The sequence below is a fragment of the Neurospora tetrasperma genome (assembly GCF_000213175.1).
Source record: "Neurospora tetrasperma FGSC 2508 unplaced genomic scaffold NEUTE1scaffold_81, whole genome shotgun sequence".
Classification (NCBI taxonomy): Eukaryota; Fungi; Ascomycota; class Sordariomycetes; order Sordariales; family Sordariaceae; genus Neurospora; species Neurospora tetrasperma.
The window spans coordinates 4,450,745-4,468,819 of record NW_009799179.1 but is presented as its reverse complement, the minus strand read 5'-3'; the positions used below and the strand labels follow the sequence as shown (position 1 = coordinate 4,468,819).

General features: G+C 52.0%; 6 protein-coding genes across 6 annotated transcripts; 2 read left to right on the top strand and 4 right to left on the bottom strand.

Moving 5' to 3' along the window:
• Positions 1-202: 202 nt before the first annotated feature.
• NEUTE1DRAFT_90760 (tubulin alpha chain) lies at positions 203-2,997 on the bottom strand (the record flags this gene model as incomplete). The annotated part of the gene is made up of 6 exons (XM_009857798.1): positions 203-1,212; positions 1,284-1,663; positions 1,918-2,041; positions 2,100-2,410; positions 2,478-2,536; positions 2,919-2,997. The coding sequence occupies 6 exons, from the start codon at positions 2,928-2,930 to the stop codon at positions 734-736; spliced, it is 1,365 nt and encodes a 454-aa protein (XP_009856100.1).
• Positions 2,998-3,963: 966 nt separating this feature from the next.
• On the bottom strand, positions 3,964-5,391 carry NEUTE1DRAFT_133106 (uncharacterized protein; the record flags this gene model as incomplete). The annotated part of the gene is made up of 2 exons (XM_009857797.1): positions 3,964-4,771; positions 4,832-5,391. The coding sequence occupies 2 exons, from the start codon at positions 5,058-5,060 to the stop codon at positions 4,227-4,229; spliced, it is 774 nt and encodes a 257-aa protein (XP_009856099.1).
• A 1,665-nt stretch (positions 5,392-7,056) lies between these two features.
• NEUTE1DRAFT_125952 (uncharacterized protein) lies at positions 7,057-7,797 on the bottom strand (the record flags this gene model as incomplete). Its single annotated transcript, XM_009857796.1, has 2 exons — positions 7,057-7,096; positions 7,295-7,797. 2 exons carry the CDS (start codon positions 7,795-7,797, stop codon positions 7,057-7,059), a joined length of 543 nt encoding a protein of 180 aa, XP_009856098.1.
• Positions 7,798-9,680: 1,883 nt separating this feature from the next.
• NEUTE1DRAFT_149986 (uncharacterized protein) lies at positions 9,681-11,345 on the top strand (the record flags this gene model as incomplete). Its single annotated transcript, XM_009857795.1, has 1 exon — positions 9,681-11,345. The coding sequence occupies one exon, from the start codon at positions 9,681-9,683 to the stop codon at positions 11,343-11,345; it is 1,665 nt and encodes a 554-aa protein (XP_009856097.1).
• Positions 11,346-12,752: 1,407 nt separating this feature from the next.
• On the top strand, positions 12,753-14,776 carry NEUTE1DRAFT_90752 (uncharacterized protein; the record flags this gene model as incomplete). Its single annotated transcript, XM_009857794.1, has 1 exon — positions 12,753-14,776. One exon carries the CDS (start codon positions 13,046-13,048, stop codon positions 14,426-14,428), a length of 1,383 nt encoding a protein of 460 aa, XP_009856096.1.
• A 697-nt stretch (positions 14,777-15,473) lies between these two features.
• On the bottom strand, positions 15,474-17,192 carry NEUTE1DRAFT_125949 (uncharacterized protein; the record flags this gene model as incomplete). The annotated part of the gene is made up of 1 exon (XM_009857793.1): positions 15,474-17,192. One exon carries the CDS (start codon positions 17,190-17,192, stop codon positions 15,474-15,476), a length of 1,719 nt encoding a protein of 572 aa, XP_009856095.1.
• Positions 17,193-18,075: the final 883 nt, after the last annotated feature.

Below are 18,075 nucleotides of genomic sequence, written 5' to 3'. Positions count from 1 at the left end.
TGTCCCGAACCGCGTGATACTTCACAATGACGGGAATGTGGAGGAAGAGCCTTGGCGCCCAGAACTAGGTATGTAGTTGTCTGAAATTGCGGTATAATCGTGGAACGACTGTTAGCGTGGCTCCGTGGTTCTTGCGAAAGGGGTTCGCAAGCAACACAAAAATCAACAACACAACCACATTGCAAGGAAATAAAAAAGAAATAACGTGTAAAGCTTTTAAGTGCACCATACCAACTTTCTACATGATGTCTCGTAGAATTGTGGGTGAGCTGTCTAGGGTGCATAGGCAAGTCCCGCGCTATCGAATATTCCAGGGCAAGAGCGTATCATTCTGTTCTTCATTTTCTCGGCCCCATGTATTACTCCAGCTCTGCAACCTCTTTTGAGTAGCGCAGCTATCATTTCCTTTTATTCCAGTGAACAAAGTAGCTTCGTGTTGTTGATCTACAATCAAGTCAAGATTAAAGGGGTGGGTATGTATATGTGCTTTCGAAGGGGGGAATTACATAAAGTCGTCATGTTCTCGTCTAGTCCTTCCTAACTCCGCGCTTCTTTCGTGTGAGACTATGGGACCAAGGTGCTGGTTGTCAAGGGCCTGCCTGGGCTGCGCGCTTATTTCCGGCTTGAATATGCACAGGATGACACCCGTGACACCCAGCTCCGAGAATCAACCGACCCAGCCGCCCTGGATCTAACAATGGCTCCTCTGTATGACCATAGTGAAAGCAACCGCTTAGTACTCAGCATCGACATCGACATCGTTGTAGTCGCCAGCGACCTCCTCGTAATCCTTCTCAAGCGAAGCAAGATCCTCACGGGCCTCGCTGAACTCGCCTTCCTCCATACCCTCACCGACGTACCAGTGGACGAAGGCGCGCTTGCTGTACATAAGGTCGAACTTGTGGTCAAGACGCGACCAAGCCTCGGCAATGGCGGTGGTGTTGGACAACATGGAGACGGAGCGGTCGACGGAAGCAAGACCACCATCAGCGGGGGAGGCAGTGGGGACGGACATGGGCTTCTGGTGGTTGATGCCGATCTTGAAACCAGTGGGGCACCACTCAACGAGGTTGAAGGAGGACTTGGCTTTGAGCGCAGCAACCGCAGCGGAAGTGTCACGAGGAACAACATCACCACGGTAGAGAAGAGCGACAGCCATGTACTTGCCGTTACGGGGGTCGCAGACGACCATCTGGTTGTTGGGCTCGAAGCCTATTCACAAAATATGTCAGTGTCTGGGATCGCAATGTTACGGCTGATCAAAACGCTCAAGTTCCACTTACACTGGAGGGTAAGCTCAGAGGTCTTGAAGCTCTCGTGAGCACTCTTGGTAGCCGAAATAACAGGAGCGTAAGAGATAAGAGGATAGTGGACACGAGGGAAAGGAACCAAGTTGGTCTGGAACTCGTTGAGATCGACGTTAAGAGCACCATCGAAACGGAGGGACGAGGTGATGGAAGAAACAACCTGGGCGATCAGGCGGTTCAAGTGCTCGTAGCTGGGACGAGGAATATCGAGGTTTCTTCGGCAAATGTCATACACAGCCTCGTTGTCGACAAGGAAGGTAACGTCACTGTGTTCGAGGGTGCTGTGGGTAGCGAGGACGGCGTTGTAGGGCTCAACGACGGCCGTGGCGACACGAGGGGCAGGGTAAACGGAGAACCTGACCGAAGATACTGTGAGTAAAAATGACCTCCACGAAAGCGCTGGGGTAAATCGGTCTTGTTCCAAACGCGGCTCTGAGTTTCCCAACAGGTCTTTTTTCGCCTGGATGGCCGAACTTTAAGAGAGTTCAGGCACCATCTTCGAAAGACCCAACAAGGCTTGAGAGTCCAGATCCCAACATTTTGAACAAGACCCAATCATCCGTCAAGATGGCCTATTGACACCATTGGGGGAAAATGAGGAAGGACTAACTCTAGCTTGCACTTCTTGGCGTAGTCCTGGGCGAGGCGCTCGAGGACGAGAGCACCAAAACCGGAACCGGTACCACCACCGAAGGAGTGGAAGACGAGGAAACCCTGAAGAGAGTGGCAGTTGTCTGTCCATACCCGGTTAGAAACATATTACCCGCCCTAGACGTACAGAAGATAACCTACCGGTGATCTTGCGGATGCGATCAAGGACGTTCTCGGCCATCTCCTTGCCGACAGTGTAGTGACCACGGGCGTAGTTGTTGGCAGCATCCTCCTTGCCGCTGATCAAGAGCTCGGGATGGAAAAGCTGACGGTAAGGGCCGGTGCGGATCTCGTCGATCGGGGAAGGGTCAAGATCGACGAAGAGGGATCGAGGAACATATTTGCCGTTGCTGGACTCAGTGAAGAAGGTATCATAGGAACCGCCCTCACCGGCAACGGTAGAGTCGGGGTCCTTACGACCATCTTGAGTAAGACCGTGCTCAAGGAGATAGCTAGAAGAGCAGATGTGTTAGAGAAGGTCACGCCAAAAAAAAGCATAGCGGTGTGTTAAGCACTTACAGCTCCCAGGCGCTGTTACCAAGCTGGGTACCGGCCTGGCCCAAGTGAATGTGAACAACCTGTATGAAGCTGTATCAGCTACTTGTGCTTGCGGTAACGTAGTTCCATGATGCGCTATATGGGCGTGTGAGGTGGTATATCAGGATATCGACGTGGGACCTGGGTGTTGGACAGCGAGCGTGGGATTCTGGATGTCGTGATCCAGTCTATGTATAATGAAGCGGCAATTCGTGTTGTCGAGCTTAATATTACTAGATTGCTGTGTTTATCGGCGGGTGTCGTTGTCACGAGCGTTCCCAACTCTGGAGGGGCGTGTCGTTGATTTCGTTGCTTGGGTACCATGGGATTGCTGTCCAACGGCGGCGGAATAGGGGTCGTGTCCCAGGGCCAAGCTGTCTGTGCTAAGGATTGCGAGGTGTGGGCAACGGGCGCATGTCTTACCTCGCCTCTCATCTTTGCTTCGGGATGTGAATTATCTGGTGATGTCTAAAGGAAAAGCGGAGTCAAGAGCGCGCAGCGCGGGCAGCAAGGAAATAGAGAAATAAAACAGAAAACGGAGAGAGAAGAGGTCGGGTACTAGAGCGAGGTCTGTAGTGTACGGGGCTTGCGATTTCGTTGGCTGGCTGATGGGATTTCGAGGTTGGCGGCTAGTCCTTGTCAACAGTGGAGGGCTCGTGGAGGGTTTTGGCGGGCCAGACTCCAGACGAACAAGAGGTTCAGTTGATGGCAGCTGTGTTGTCTGCGGGAACTGTTCCTTCCTGATGGGTCCGTCGAGAAGAGGGTACAGCTGGCGTCGTACTGACGACTTCACAATTCAGCAATTCCACGAGCAGCTGAGCGGTCACTGCGACTTTCGAGCCTCTTTTTCTTTGCCCCGCATCTTTCTACATGTGGCACTCTCTCAAGTCTCACCGCTTGGCTTGGCATCTTCAAGCTTTGGTGGTCTGTGCTTACATATTTGGAGATCACCCGTGCAGCGTGCTTTTCGGAGGAAGTTCAGTCGGGAGGAGGATGCACAACATGGAATAAATGCAAGGAACCACGCACCATTTTGACCCTCTGTATGAGAGGACTTCTTTCATAAACCTAACTGGAGATGCCGGGCCTTGGTACATTGCGCTAGCCCACCGTGATTGTGGATATAATTTAAGCAGTCGGCTTGTTGCTTTCAATGTTTAAACATGCACTCCATGGTATCTTGGGATTTCCCACGTGAGACTGATCGCCGGCGATTCAATATTTGACTTTGCGAAACGTCCCTGGCGAGAACGATCATATCCTCAGTCGATATGTGATCACTGGTTGAAGTCATGCATCGTTCATTGGCGATACCAGCATACAAAGAAAGGCTAACAACGTGTAGAGAGCACCATTACTGATACGCCAATGAAGGGCGACGCCCGAATACAACTCATCCAATCGAAATTCAACATACGCGCATATCACACCGAACAAATCCAAGCCAACGAAAAGACCAGGAGCATACGTCGTTATCTCGGTTTCTTTTGTATGAAGCAGATTCCGCTCGATTAATGACCTCAAGGTCTCGGTGATCATTTACAAGAACGTCCGGGATATCTTCAAGTACAATCCATACTTTTCTTTTCCCTCCCCGGGTCTAAATTATGCCCTTCTTCTTCTTCAATCAAACAGCTGGTATTCATCGTAATACCGAGCGTATGCAAAATCAAACAAGACAAAAACAACCTCCTTTCCAACTTTGGGTATCAGAGCCCAAAACGTCCTCTTTTAGAGAGCGAAGAGGGCCATGGCGACACCGCCGAAGAGAGCACCGGTGCTGGCGCCAAAGGCAGCAGCACCGCCAGTGGCAACAGCGCCAGTGGAAGAAGCAGAAGCGGTAGCGACGACGTCAGAAGAGGTGGCAGAAGCCTCGACGGAAGCAGAGGAGCTACCGACGACGGTGCTGAAGGAGGAAACGGCGCCGGAGGCGGAGGAGTCGCCGGCAGAGCCGGAGGCGGCACCAGCAGCGGCGTTGGCGGTGGTCTGGGCGGCATCAGCGGCATCGGAGGCCTTGGTGGTAGTGATGGCAGCCTTGGTGGTGGCAGGAGCGGCGACGGTCAGAGGCTTAGCGGTGCCAGCGGCAGCGGTAGTGGGAACAGTGACGGTGGTGGCATCACCAGAGTCGGCAAGGCCGCCAATGATGTGGAAGGGGAATGAGTACTGGAAGACCTTCTCATTGGACTCCAAGGTGATCTGAATACCGTAGGTGTTGGCCTTGCCTAGGTGAGCGTCGACCATCCACTTGTAAGAACCCTTGCTGCTGTCAACGCCCGCTGAGAGATCTCGATTAGTACTCTTCCTCTGGTTTCGTGGACAAGACCATGGCTACTCACAGGCAACAGTTCCAACCTTGTCCAGCGTCTGAGGGGTGGTGCCTCCAAGGACATCGATACGGACGGTACCCTGGAATTTCGGGTCGGACGAAGGCGCCCATTTGATCTCACAGGGCAGACCAGCAAGCACCTTTTCACCGGCATATGGGTTGGAGATGACATCAAAGCCATCGGTCTGGGCAAAGACGGCGGTCGCAATAGCGAGGACGGCGGCGACGGAGAAACGCATTTTGAATGGTAATATCGAGCTGGTGGCTTGGTTGGTGGATGTGTTGACTTTTGCCGGGACTTGGCCACTAATTGGTTCGATGACAGAAATGTGAAAAGGACCGGAAGGCTATAGAGGCAGTGAAGAGCAAGACTGATCAAATGAGTGACTGTTGTATATGTTTCGTAAACGAATGGCGACGGCGACGATGACCACGAGCTGAAGCAGAAACACAAACGTGGAATGAAGAGACGAAGCCGAAAAGAATGGAAGGACGAAGGGAGAGCGAAGGTGAGAGGGGAAAGGCGGAAATATGAGAAAATACTGAAATGGGACAAGTGAAGGTTTTCCTCGGTGCAACGCTGCACTAACGACATACAAAATGAACAAGCTTACAGGCGCTGCATATTATGCCAATGAAACCCTTCACACGCCCCTTTGCCGCTTTTTGATTCCCAGGCTTCCTCTGCAGCCACGGAAATTCAGGAATCTGGATATCCATGGGGTCCCTTCATTTCGGCCAGGCAGTCCGGGGTCCCAAGAAATCCGTTGGGAAAGGGATCCAAGTGGACGGGCTGAGCGGGTAACCTTAGAAGCGCTCCAGTTTCACCATTTCACGCTGTGGGGTTGACACCTTTCCGGCGCGGGAAAAGCATCATTTTGGTAATTTAGACGAAATACGTCCGTTGTCCTTGAAGATACTCGGCATGACATTGGAATGGACATGACGCGAGATGCTGTGCGTTTGGGATCTCTGTGTAGCCTACCGACTGCCCGTTCCAGGGTCGATCTGTATCCCAGAAGGATGGGTGGAAGATGTGCACATGATCCCAGCGGAGAATGTCTAAGAGGCAACCCACAAGCCAAACAAACGAAGGCCGGGCAGCTGTAGAGTTGCCTTCGCCGGCAATTGAGTGGCTAGAGTCGTCTCGATCACATCACCAGGCTATACAAGCACTCGAGCGCCGAAACTTTATGGTCGCGTAAAATCTTGGACAACAGGCAGTCTTGTCCAGAAGTCCCCTTTCATAATGAGTAGGCATTTGCGAGCCTGGCGAGTTGCGAGGGCGAGTCAGCAGAACCTTCAAATTTAGTGTAGTGTAAAAAAGGGGAGATGAGCCGGGACCCGATTGGTTACTGTCAGGGGCAGACCAATCAAACGCGTAGAAGCCTGAGTATATGCAAGGGTTGCAAGCAGCCTAACTCCTGCAGAGTGGAACCTGCTAACCGCACCTCTCGCTCAGGGTATCTGATCGCAAGTTCTCAACCCAGCAACCGTTCTTCTCAACCTGCCAGGCGTTTCTCTCCTTCCGTGATTGGCGGCCAAGACGGCACGTCTTATCCTTAGGTTTGCCCGCAAGCCGGAGCATGATTTCATATTAGATTCCATCCATGATCGAGGCACGTATGAATGGAATGCAATGGCGTGACACTTCCTCAAGGGACTCGGCAAAGTTGGAGGTATTATAATCCTTCGGGCATGCGACATATATCATCATCAGCATCAGAGCTATGACGCAGCATGAAGGAAGTGGCCTCATCCATTCCTAACTCTCAATCTCCCAGCTCAGGCGCCTCATCAAGCGCTTTACCCCATCCCCATGCAGGGCACTTCGAAGTCATTGTTTTCGAGATCCAGTCCGTTGGTATCTCGCACGACCTCCCAAGCCGTCTTACCGCTGACAAAAAGCTTCCACTTAGTATGGAACCTTATCCAAGCATCCCTTGTTGGTAAAAGTTGAATTCTGCAGACATTCAAAATTCCAGCGACTCATGACACTTTCTCTTCTTCATCGCCAAGGCCGTGTCACCGAAAGTCGAGACCATAATTTAATTGTCTCTGGCAAACGCCCCCAATCAAACCTGCGATTCCCCGATGTCGTCCCACATGTCACCATGCAGCCCTACAGTCCAGGTACGGCGATACCAACAACGGCAACAAGCATGGAAATAAAACATTGAATGTAAATAACCGCAGTAATACCTATCTCTAGGTTTTACCTACCCCTCAACAATATCACCTCGAGGGTGACGTCTCGGTTGGTGAGGCTGTTGACCTATTATACCAGATGCATTGTTTCCAAATTACCTCCATCCCACACTTGTCAAGCAAAGAACATCCTGATTTTGCGCCGTCTTTCGACTCTCACCTTTCCGATCGTGAAACCGACCATTGAATTCCATGTGGCGAAGACGAGCGTCCGGATCCAGATCTGCGTTCTTGATGCCCCTCACATGACATTTGCCCTTCGTACTTCCCACCCATGTTAAGGAGCCAGATCAAGCTGTTGAACTCGACATCGAGGCTCTTGATCTGCGCATACCCTTCACGCTTGGTCGTGCCGATGATTGTGATGCCCTTGCTGGGGAGGTTGGCGGCGCCAAACGTGGCGTGCCAACGGAGCGCGACGGCTTCGCAGTCGATGGCGTCGATGCTGTCGACGACGACCGGGAAGGGCGGGTTCGCGTTTTGCGCCGACATGAAGATCTCCTTGGTTGCAAAGGTCGGTTCCCCGAGAGGCATGAAGATGAAGGTGTTGATGCTGTCGGATCGGTCGACAAAGTCCGAGGCGCAGTACTTGGCGCATACATCGTCCGTGTAGTTGGCGATCAGTTGGACGTAGATGTCCACGATGTCTTTGGCTTCGGCCCTGGTCAGGCAAGCACTCTCTTGACGGGGAGCAATGGCCGAGGCGAGTGAGGGGACTGGCAACGCCGAGCTGGCAAAGGCGGCATTGGCAAGAACTGAAAAGTGCATTTCTTTGTTTAAGGAGCTTGAAGTGTTTGTAGTGTTGCGGGTGCAAGGTTGGCGATGCTCAGCTTCGATGGCCGACACGATCACTTCCTTCACGACAACTCCCCATCTCTTTGTATTCCTCAATATCTTTTCGTGGTTAGATGTTCGCAGTTCTCGAACTCTTGGGTTAAGGCAAGGCGTGAAGTGAGATCGGCATAAACAGCCCGGCTATTGTGCGGTTGTCGTGCCAGCTTGCGGTCTCTATATTGCTCTGCATTTATCCAGGCGACCTCGGGCCTTGGGTTTATAACCATCTTGCGGACGTCCGATATCAAGGCTGTTACCTCTTTATTGGAGTGATTGTCTTGTCGATACCGATCGTGTCTAGACGTTTGGATATCTGGTGACCATTATATGGCGTACATTATTATAAGCATCGATTCCAGCTTGGGGAAACACCGTGCCTTGTCTATAACATAGCTGAAATAATTTGGATCTAGAAGGCTCCCCTATGTAAATCTGCAATCGTCTCTGCATGTTAGATGGAATCCGGTCCTTAAAGTAACAGTACCCGCCTAGGGATCGAGCAAGGGCGCGGCTGGACTTCCCGCTGCTTACTTGCGTTATTGAGGCTTCACACGGAATTCTCACAAGACCTCACAGATCCGCCGAACCAAAGCGGTGATCACGAAGCTTGGCGACGACGGAAGTTCTCCCCTTTTTTCTCCGGACGACATTCTGGATACCATTATTGCATTCAGTGAATCTGTAATGCTTTGGGAAATTGAAGTCAGCAGGTTTCGTCATTGTCTGGTCTTCCATCTTTGTGTTTCAATATGTCGAGCAGCATTTGTAGTTCATATGCGCCTGAAAATTGGGATAAGTTGCTCCTCTCCCTTTCTCGATTTTTTTTGCTCCCCATGGCAACTTTGAGAGAACCTCGCGAGATTCGTGACAAGCCCTCTTCGCATTTGTTCGAAGTGGGGCCCCCATTGGCCTTGGAAGTAAACGCATCATCACCGGCTTAAGAGATCAGCAAGTATATCTTCAGCCCTAAATGAGGAGCTTAACAAGATTTCAGCTGATTGTTCTTTTTTATCATATTTTTTCTATGAAATACAATTGGCCACCTTCATTGATTTTAGTAGATATACCAAACTGTGCTGGGTTGACTTTTATGGTTTGAGTTGTTACGTCATTGCGTATTATTGCCTTCACAAATGTGGACGGAAAGCCGAACCTCATTTCAGTACTTTCTGGGGCATGCGGTGTAGCTCAGGAGTTCTGTTTCAGCTCTTTCCATTCAATTTGGTTTGAGCTCTTTCCATTTAATCGAAGATCCTTAGTAACGAAGCCAACTTTGTGAATCCATTGGTTATTTTCTCATTTCCCCCCCTCCCCACACCCCAAGACATTGTTCGACTGTTCCGTACTCTATCTAGCCACGAGAGTAACCTCAACCGCATCCATCTCAAACAATTTCAGTTATACAACTTGAAAAGTTTCCAGAAGCTCAAGTCGGACGAACAAACATTCCGTATGTAAGACATCATGGATTGAGTAGACGTGTTTCTTTCTCCGATGAAAAACGTAGTCACATCATCGCATCCATGCGCGCTCGAAATTTTCATATGCACCTCTCTGACGAGTTCATCCCAGTTGTACAACGTCACGCAAGTTCACTAAGGAGTAGGTGAGACCAGGCAAGCGGAGAACCGCTTTTCTCCTGAGACCGTCTGATACTTGCAGCCAGCTCGTCTTGGAAAAAAACGAAAAAGGGGATTTCAATGTCCAGCTACCTTGAGACGAGAGCATATGCTTTACCGCATAAAGCTGCTACCGTACCCATATTACCATCATCAAGCGGGCGGAACCGCCGGATCGACACGATCAAGAGAGTCAAGATGAAGAATCTCACCATTCGCAACCTGACCATCACGCCGCTCGAGCTGAAGGAAGTAGAGCGCTATGAGGACCCTACCAAGGCTCGCAAGCCGAACGGGTTGGCGAAGATTACGGCGCGCATCACCGGCAAATCCTCTAAATCATCTCTCGCATCACCAACCGCTGCTGCAACAACGGATCTCGACGGGGCGGCCCAGGAGCCAGGGACAGCCGGCAAGCAAGACATAACAGACGTTCACATCCAGCCCTTCTCCGAACATAAGACCTCCATCCCATTACCCGATGCCTCCAAAGGCGAATCCCTCCGCCTCACCTTCTCCGAGCCCAACAAGCCATACACCTACTCCGTCTCCATCCCCGGCCCCTCACCGCGGAGCATCGTCATGAAAGCCAACCTACCTCCGGGCTTGCAAGACCAGCAACAAGTCCCTCCCCCCGATCGCGACTTCACCCTCATCTATATGCCCCACCACTCCTTCCTTGCCATCTTCAGCAGCACTCATCTCAACCGGTGGATGGCCGAGCTCGACCCATCCTACCCCTTATCAGCCCTCAGCATCCCAGGGACGCACAACAGCCCGACTTGCTACGTCGCTTTGCCCTCTGTGCGATGCCAGGCCGTTTCCATCCGCGAGCAGCTCGACAACGGAGTGCGCTTCCTGGACGTGCGTGTATCCTGTCCATCTCCCTCCTCGCGCTCCCCATCGCCTATCAAAACCGCTTCTCCCCGGCTCGATACACCCGACTCTTTACCAGGCGCCTTCCCCATCTCGCCCACCTCAACTCGGACAGAGACACCGACAGACACCAACTCGCCCGCCCCCCAGCCTGAGCTGTCGCCGCAGGCTCCGGAACCGACATGCAAAGACAAAGAGAAAGCCAAAGCGCCCAACCTCAGCCTAGTCCACTCCGCCTTCCCCGTCGCTTTATCTGGAACCAGGTACTTCCACGACTTGCTGTCGGAGTGCTACGCTTTCCTGGACGCCAACCCTTCCGAGACGGTGTTGATGTCGATCAAGCGCGAAGGCACGGGGCGTGGGACGGACCAGAACTTATCTACTTACCTGGCTGCTCACTATCTGACGCCGGATAGGTGGTATTTTAAACCTGAGATCCCGACGCTGGAGCAGGCGCGGGGGCGCATCGTGTTGGTGAGGCGGTTTCACTTGGATCCGAGTTTGCAGGCTGAGGGGATGGGAATTGATGGGTCGGTGTGGCCGGATAACTGCGCGGATGGGATGTGTGGGAGCGGAAGGATTCGGATTCAGGATTATTACGAGGTTGGGCAGACGCAACACATAAAGAAGAAAATCGGGTTCGCAAAGGAGGGGTTGATGAGGGCGGCACAGCAGGTATATGGGCCGTCTGGAATACCGGATTCGGAAGCCGCTGGAGGTCCGATGCCTCTATTTATCAACTTTCTGAGTGGCAGCAACTTCTTCAATGCGAGTTGCTGGCCCGAGAAAATCGCTGCCAAGATCAACCCACACATGATAGAGTATCTGTGTATGGATCACGGAGCTCCTCAGAAGCAACCGGGTGAGCTTACCGTCGGCGATGCTGGGACAGGTATCGTAGTAACGGATTGGGTTGGGAACAATGGTGATTGGGATCTGATACGCTGCATCGTCGGCTGGAACGCAAGGTTGCAGTTGACGCGATAAATAAACGTACAGCGGCAGTCTCGAGACGTTTTCATCACATGGGAAAAAGCGTAAACAGCAACAGATTAGAATCAAATCGAAGTAATAAGAGCTTCAATTCAGATGTCGCTACCCAAACACTTAAACACCCAAGCGCCACCAACCCCAATGCTAATCGCTTGAAGGGATGCCTAAAACTGAGAAACTGTTAGCGTCCGCCAACAAATCTGTACGCCGAACGAAGCAAATTTCTGAATGTATTATTTTCAGTCTGGTGAAACAGTTAGCAAAATGTCATCATGAACGAGAATGTGACCAAAAAACATACCTCATTAAATCAGATTTTGTTTAGTGTTCATTCCAACCCGAAGGAGGGTCAAACAGTGTGAATATCGTCTCATCACATAATAAAAGAGAAAGTACGAATGCGCAAGAGTTATTACCTGCGGATCGGCATGTTAGTCCATAGATCCCAAGACACTCTGATGTGTTGACAAGAGATGGTGCAAGGGCACGAAATCAGCTGACGAATTCTCAACAAGAATTTCTCCCTGCACCTCGCCCACAGGATGTACAGTCCTGCTTTGATAGACGAGGGCAAAGAGGCTTCATTTATGTCCGCCCGTTCGTTCAAATCTTCGTCATAGTGCCAGAATGGAGTAAGCGATCCATGAGCATACCTGAAAAGTCGCGAGTTAGCAAGATGTCAGAACAAAATCATGAAACAAGCAACAAATAGTTATGAATCCAATCAGACAAGGCTGAAACTAGTAAAGTATTCCACATGATGTATTAAGCTTGAGGAATTCCCTATTTTGTACGTTGATCATCAAGGAGGAGGGGATGCGATGATAAAGAAAAGGTGAAACAAACCTTTTGATGTGTGAAGAAATGACACCATGAAGAGCAACCAGACAGGTCGCCTTGAGCCATTCTAGACAAATACCAGCACTGAAGAAAGTTAGCGTCATGTTCGTGACCAAGCGATTACCAACAAGCCTTGCTGCCAATCTTGCTCTCAGGGTAATTCTAGAGTAAATTGGAGTCCCCATGGGCTAGGTAAGAATTGGATTGTTCGTGTAAGGTCATCACAGGAGCAAATGGCTGCGCAGCAGGCAGTGAGGGGTAATAAAAAGTTGCAATGCTTACCTCGCTGTGGATTGAAGTCTGAAGCATCGGTACCGGCGACGAAATACCGATGTCGCGCAGGCGACCGACGCTCCAGACTTCCTGGTTGGGAAGAAGAAAGGAAGTCGAAGCTTGGAGCTCAGAAGAAATTTTTGGTTTAAAACCGCAATCCAATCTGTGTGGGGCGGCTGAGAAGATGGGCCGGGTTGGGGACGAGGGAAAGGCTTAACCCCACCTGGATTTGCACTAGGTTTCGGCTCCGCCGCAGCACTGCCAGCTGCCCGCTCGCCCATGCATCAATCGAAGCATTGAATCTTCTCGCTCAACTTCTTTTAGTTGCATGTTAGTCGTTCAGCTGCCTCATCTGTGCACGAGAGGTAAACAGTCCGCGGCTGGCGGTGGCGAATCCTTATCGATAAGGCCTCCCATTCATTGACATCCCCCCGTCCCGACCACACCCGCCTCAATCGTCATCACCTCCCTCCTCTCAGAACATCGCAACATCGACATAATTATCATCGGATTTTTCGTCATCTTGAAGACTTGAAGTGAGAGAACAAAAACCTCACTCAATCTCGATACAACCACGCAAAATGTCTCCCGCCGTGGGAGGCATGTGGGCTACCGCCGCCCTGCGTGTTCTCGGCAAGAATCTGGCTCGCACGTCCAAGATGCTTCGCTCGAAGCTCGCCGCCGCCGCGACACGTTCATCGAATCCAGCCCAACAACTCCAGCCAATTGCCGTACGTAGTGGTGTCAACAGCAGCCGCCAACCCATTCATCCCAGCGCATGGCTTCGCCAGCAGAAGAGCGGCCGAGGTGGTGCAAAGTGGCACTCAACCTACACCAACATCAATGCCACTGTCCGTCGCTACATCAGCAATACCGCCGGGAGACAATCCTCTTCTTCCGGTGGTCAATCTCGCTTTGACCGGTCCAAGCTCCCGGTCTCAAACATTTCCCGGGCTGTAGCTGCGTCGCCCGGCCGGGCTCCTTTCGCCTCCACCCTCCGACCGAACCTCACCGGAGGCGCCCTCCCCCGTACCGCAGGCGGCTACTCCTTCTCCGGGGCCGGCCGTGCCGGTGGCAAGCGGTACTTCAGCCACACACCCGCCGCCCCGGCTCAAGTAGTCCAGAATGTGAGCCAAGCTGTCCGCGCCTTCTGGCTCTCTGGTCAGAGGGCTCACTTCGACGGATACTCGGCCGACGGCCGGAAGCTGTACCGGGCCGTTGGCGTGGACGAGGAGAAGGCACGTAATAAGCTCGCCGTTGCGCCGCACGCTCCGGGCTCGTTCATCGACTTCCACATCAGCCCCGCCATTACGGCCCTTAGCCCCTTGGGCGCCATGATTCCCTCTTCCCAGAGCGTCAAGGCCGAGATCCAGACCGCCGGCGCCACCCTTCTTGCCGACAATTTCCTCGATGTCCTTTCAGTGGACTTCGCCCGCACGCTGAAGGATCTCGCAGCCGTCATGGCAGATTTGAAGGCTCTCGCTCGGCTGGGTGACTTGCCCATCTCTCTGGAGCGGGCCGACCTGCTGAGGGTCCGGTTCCCGGGCGTAGATGCCGAAACGGTTGAGCGGCTGTGCGATGACGTTGGCGTTCAGCGCGGAATCATCAGAGAGGATCCTGATTTCGACGCGGACGCCGGTGTCCAGGTCGCGCTACGGTTTCCGTACGCCCCTGACAACGGCTGCTCCAAGGCACTCACGTCACCAAACGTGACCGTGCGGACGAGGGTCACATCAGCGAGCTCGGAACTCGATGAGGCGTTCGCGGAGGAGATCGAGGAGAATCCGTGGCTGTTGGCATCGGAACACTCTGCTGTTTCGGAAGAGTCAGAAGGTTACGAGAGCATGTCGCCGTCTCTGAAGAGTGCTTCTAGTGAGCACTGCACGGAGGACCGATATGAAGGGTTAGAGGGCATTTATAAGTTTCTGGAGGAATGTGATCGTGCGAGGGCGATGAGGTTTTAAGGTGTTTTCCTTGCTTGTCGAGCGGTGATTGGTGGAGGATCTCTTTCGTAATGTTATCAGGTTATCGGTGGGCTGATGGTTGATTCCCATCAGCAGCCCACGGCAAGTGGGATCAAGGGATATGAATACGGGCCGGTCTCTTTTTTTTCCTGGATGTTTTTGGTACATATGGCGTGTTATTAGGATACCTCACTCTCTTTGTCACTTACAATCATCAATGTTTCTTTGCTCCCCCACGCTCGGGGGATTCACTACCTACTTCCATGTACTCATCATATGGCTGGCCCCGTTTGAGCGGCTGTCATGGATTCCATTTTATTCCCATTCAACAAGCCAACATGAATTTTCCTGCAGCATTTGATATGTGTTGCCTATAGCACACTTTCTCCGTCCAGCAACAACTCCCTTGTCTCGCCGCTGACATATGAGCGACGATACTAATTTGGGTATCTATTCCGACAAATGACTATATGGCATGCAATGATGAGGCATTAAATCTTGGAACATGAAAAGGAAAGGCAAAAGAAGCTCTAGTATGATTCTTGCCAAACCGGCCTTCCGAAGGTTTCAAATGCGATTACGCCACGCCACACACCAGTCCGCCGTGTATTGTGCCCATCTAGCCCCCTCTTTGCTTTCTTGCCGTCCATCTAGGAATATGCCTTTGTTTTAACCACCGCTGCGCCAAATGACAAAATAAAAGCAAATATGCAAATAATAACCTCCGCTCGCCACTATAAATGCTACCATGCGCTTTGGAGCAACAGTCGTAGAAAAGAACAACCACCCGTATTCTTCCTCTGGGGGTGACCCGTCTATGAGGACCGGTCTGATTCTTCCCGCCCTGGCCATGTATATGGAATTGTGGGCAAAGATGGCGAGAGGCAGAGAAGGTAAGTTTCCTGTCCTCAGACGTGGAAATTATCTTTCTCCCGTCAGACTTGAATGAAGCAGCCTCTGGACCTCATGTCTTCGCCTGTCGTCAGTGATCCATTTTGGACTTTGCTGATCTTCTCCCGCTCGTCACTTTTCTGCAACATTCCAGTTACTTGTGCTTCCTGAACTTAGCCGCCAAGCTTCCCGACTGATTTGGCTTGTGCTTCCAGTTCTTCCCGCCCTGCTGATCCCGATGGCCGTACTTATTCTTCTTGAACTCTTTCTCCCTCTTCTCGCCGAAACTCGACCCCGACTCCGCCGTCGCCGAGGACTTCTTGAGCGAAGCAACCTCCTCCGCAACCCGCTTGTTGTGACCCTTCTTAAGCACCTGCTTCGACAGACTGTCATCACCGTCCGACCGGTTCTTCTTGTTGGCATCACCCTTGCCCAACTTGTGGGAAGGAGAAGAGAGATCGGCAGGACCGATACCACCGGACATCATCATATCGTTGTGACCTGTGTTGCGGCCAGTCTTCCTCCACTTCGGACGCTTGCTCCTGGGTCTGTTGTCATCGTAGACGAGATCATCATAGCCGAGCGGGTTAAAGAGCATTTCTTCGGCCTTGATGACGAAGAGCTCCTTCCTGATTTCTGGGGGCACGTTCGGGTAGGGTTTATATGACTTGTCGATAGAGGCAGGACTCATGGCGGCACCGGAGCATGTGGGGGGCTCTGCTGAGGTCTTGGACTTTTTCGCCTTGGGCTGCTGCTCGCTGGCACCTTCCTCCTTGTCGATTTCTTCATCCCGCTTGTGCTTCTTAGACTTCTTCTCCTTCGGAATTTCTTGACCGTCCGCCTTGTCGCTGCTCGATTTCTGCTTCTTCTCGCCCTTTTGGTCAACTGACTTCTTTGGCGTCAGAGAGCCGTGGGTGGTTGTTGGCACCGCATCCTCTTTGCCTTTTTGGGCTGACGACTTGGACTCCTTCGATGAAGCTACGGGTTCGACGTTGATTGTGATTTTGAACTTTTCCGCTTTCAGATTGGGTTGTTCTGTGACGAGATCGGGTTGAGTTTGTGAAGGGGGAATCACAGCTGATGATGATGTCGTCTTCTGCTTGGTCAGCTTCGTTGCAGATTTGACCAAACTGTCACAATCGGACAAATCGGGTGTCGTGATATTTGTGGAAAGTGAGTCAACCGTCCTAGTGTCTGACTTGACAGTCTCGTCGGAGCTGCTGGTGACACTGGGGGCTTTGCTGCAGTCATCATCAGGATGGTCCCCTATACTGAAACTGTTCTGAACAAGGGCCGGGGGTTTGGCAGACGATGGCTCTGGTGAGACTTTGGGTGACGTCTTTCGTAGAGGCTTAGAAGCAGACGCGCTGGGTCTTGAGTTGTTCAAAGTATGAGCATTGCTGAAGGTGCCCATGGTGTTCTCTAAGAAAGCGCCGGCTTTTTGCAATCGCCTCCTAGATTCCGCCCACTGTGACCTCCTTTGGGTATAACGTTTGACAGCACGTTTGGCAAATGGGCGAGTTTGGTACAATCTCCTGAGCTCAGCGTCTGCTCTGGCACGGCTGGCCAAATACCGCCTCTCGGCTTGCGCAAGGTAGTCTTCTTTCGAAAGAGGCTTGTGGGTTTTTATTTCGGTGGTGGTGGTGATGGTAGTTGTGATGCTAGGGTTTGGGCCCGTTGAGGGCGCAGCTGATGGCAAGACGAAAGGGTTTCTGGGAGTGCTGGCAGGTGCGGTCTTTGCAGTTGTTGCTGTTGCCGTTTTAAAGAGAAAGCGGCTCGTTTCGGTGGTGGTCGAAGCGCTCTGCACACCGGAGGTCCGTTTTTCTGACCCCTTTGGCCGCATACCGTCCGCCTTGCTCTTATTGCCAGCCATATTCCTCATTATGAGGCCGACCTTGTCGTTTGCTGGTGCTGTGACTAGACCCAGATTCCGAAGGGCAAAGTGATGCGGTCGGGGAGTGGGTGTTGACTTTGAAATGAATGACGAGAGAATCATTCACTGCGTGCGAGTGGCTGGTAGGTGAACAATAGCGGCGCAAACGATTCCCGAAAGAAATCTTGAAAGGGTATCACGCGCCCGGAAAACAGCTGGAGATGACGAAGGCAATGATGCTATTCAATGAAGGGAACCCTGGATGAGGGCTCACGACCCCTTCACTTGGAGAGGCGGTGGTCTGGAAATTTTTGGTGTTATTGCTTATCTTATCAAGGTTTGTGTCCCCTGTTTTTGGGGGACATCCACTTCTCGCTCTCCATCAAAACCCAGCGTGGACAGCAACGCTAGCCTTCGAGACCTGCGCAGACAAGAAACATTTAAAACCTCTTTTAGGGCCGGCTGCCAATCGTCTCCATACCGTTGGGGTCTTGGTGAGCTTCAGTCGACAACATTTTACGTAGACACGACATCGCCTCCTTGGATATGACTTCATTCACCGGCCAAGAGTTCAATGAGCTCTTTTCACGTTTTTCTTCGATCAGGAACAGGACTCCCGAGTGCCGCAAAAGGGCGCCATATTGCGGTCTAAGACGGGAAACCTAGAAGCCGTCGCGAATGCGGACACGGGCACAACCCCACACAGTGAACCTCTCTAGTTAGAGGTAGCTCAGGCCTGCCGAGGTACACTACTATCGGCCTGCCTTATCCCCCGCATCACTCATCCCTTCACCGGCATCGCAGTCGAACCCGGGTTTCCGTCCAGTGCCACCTCCGCAACCAGGGGATTCTCTTGTCCGAGAAGCGACAGGGAGACTGTTGA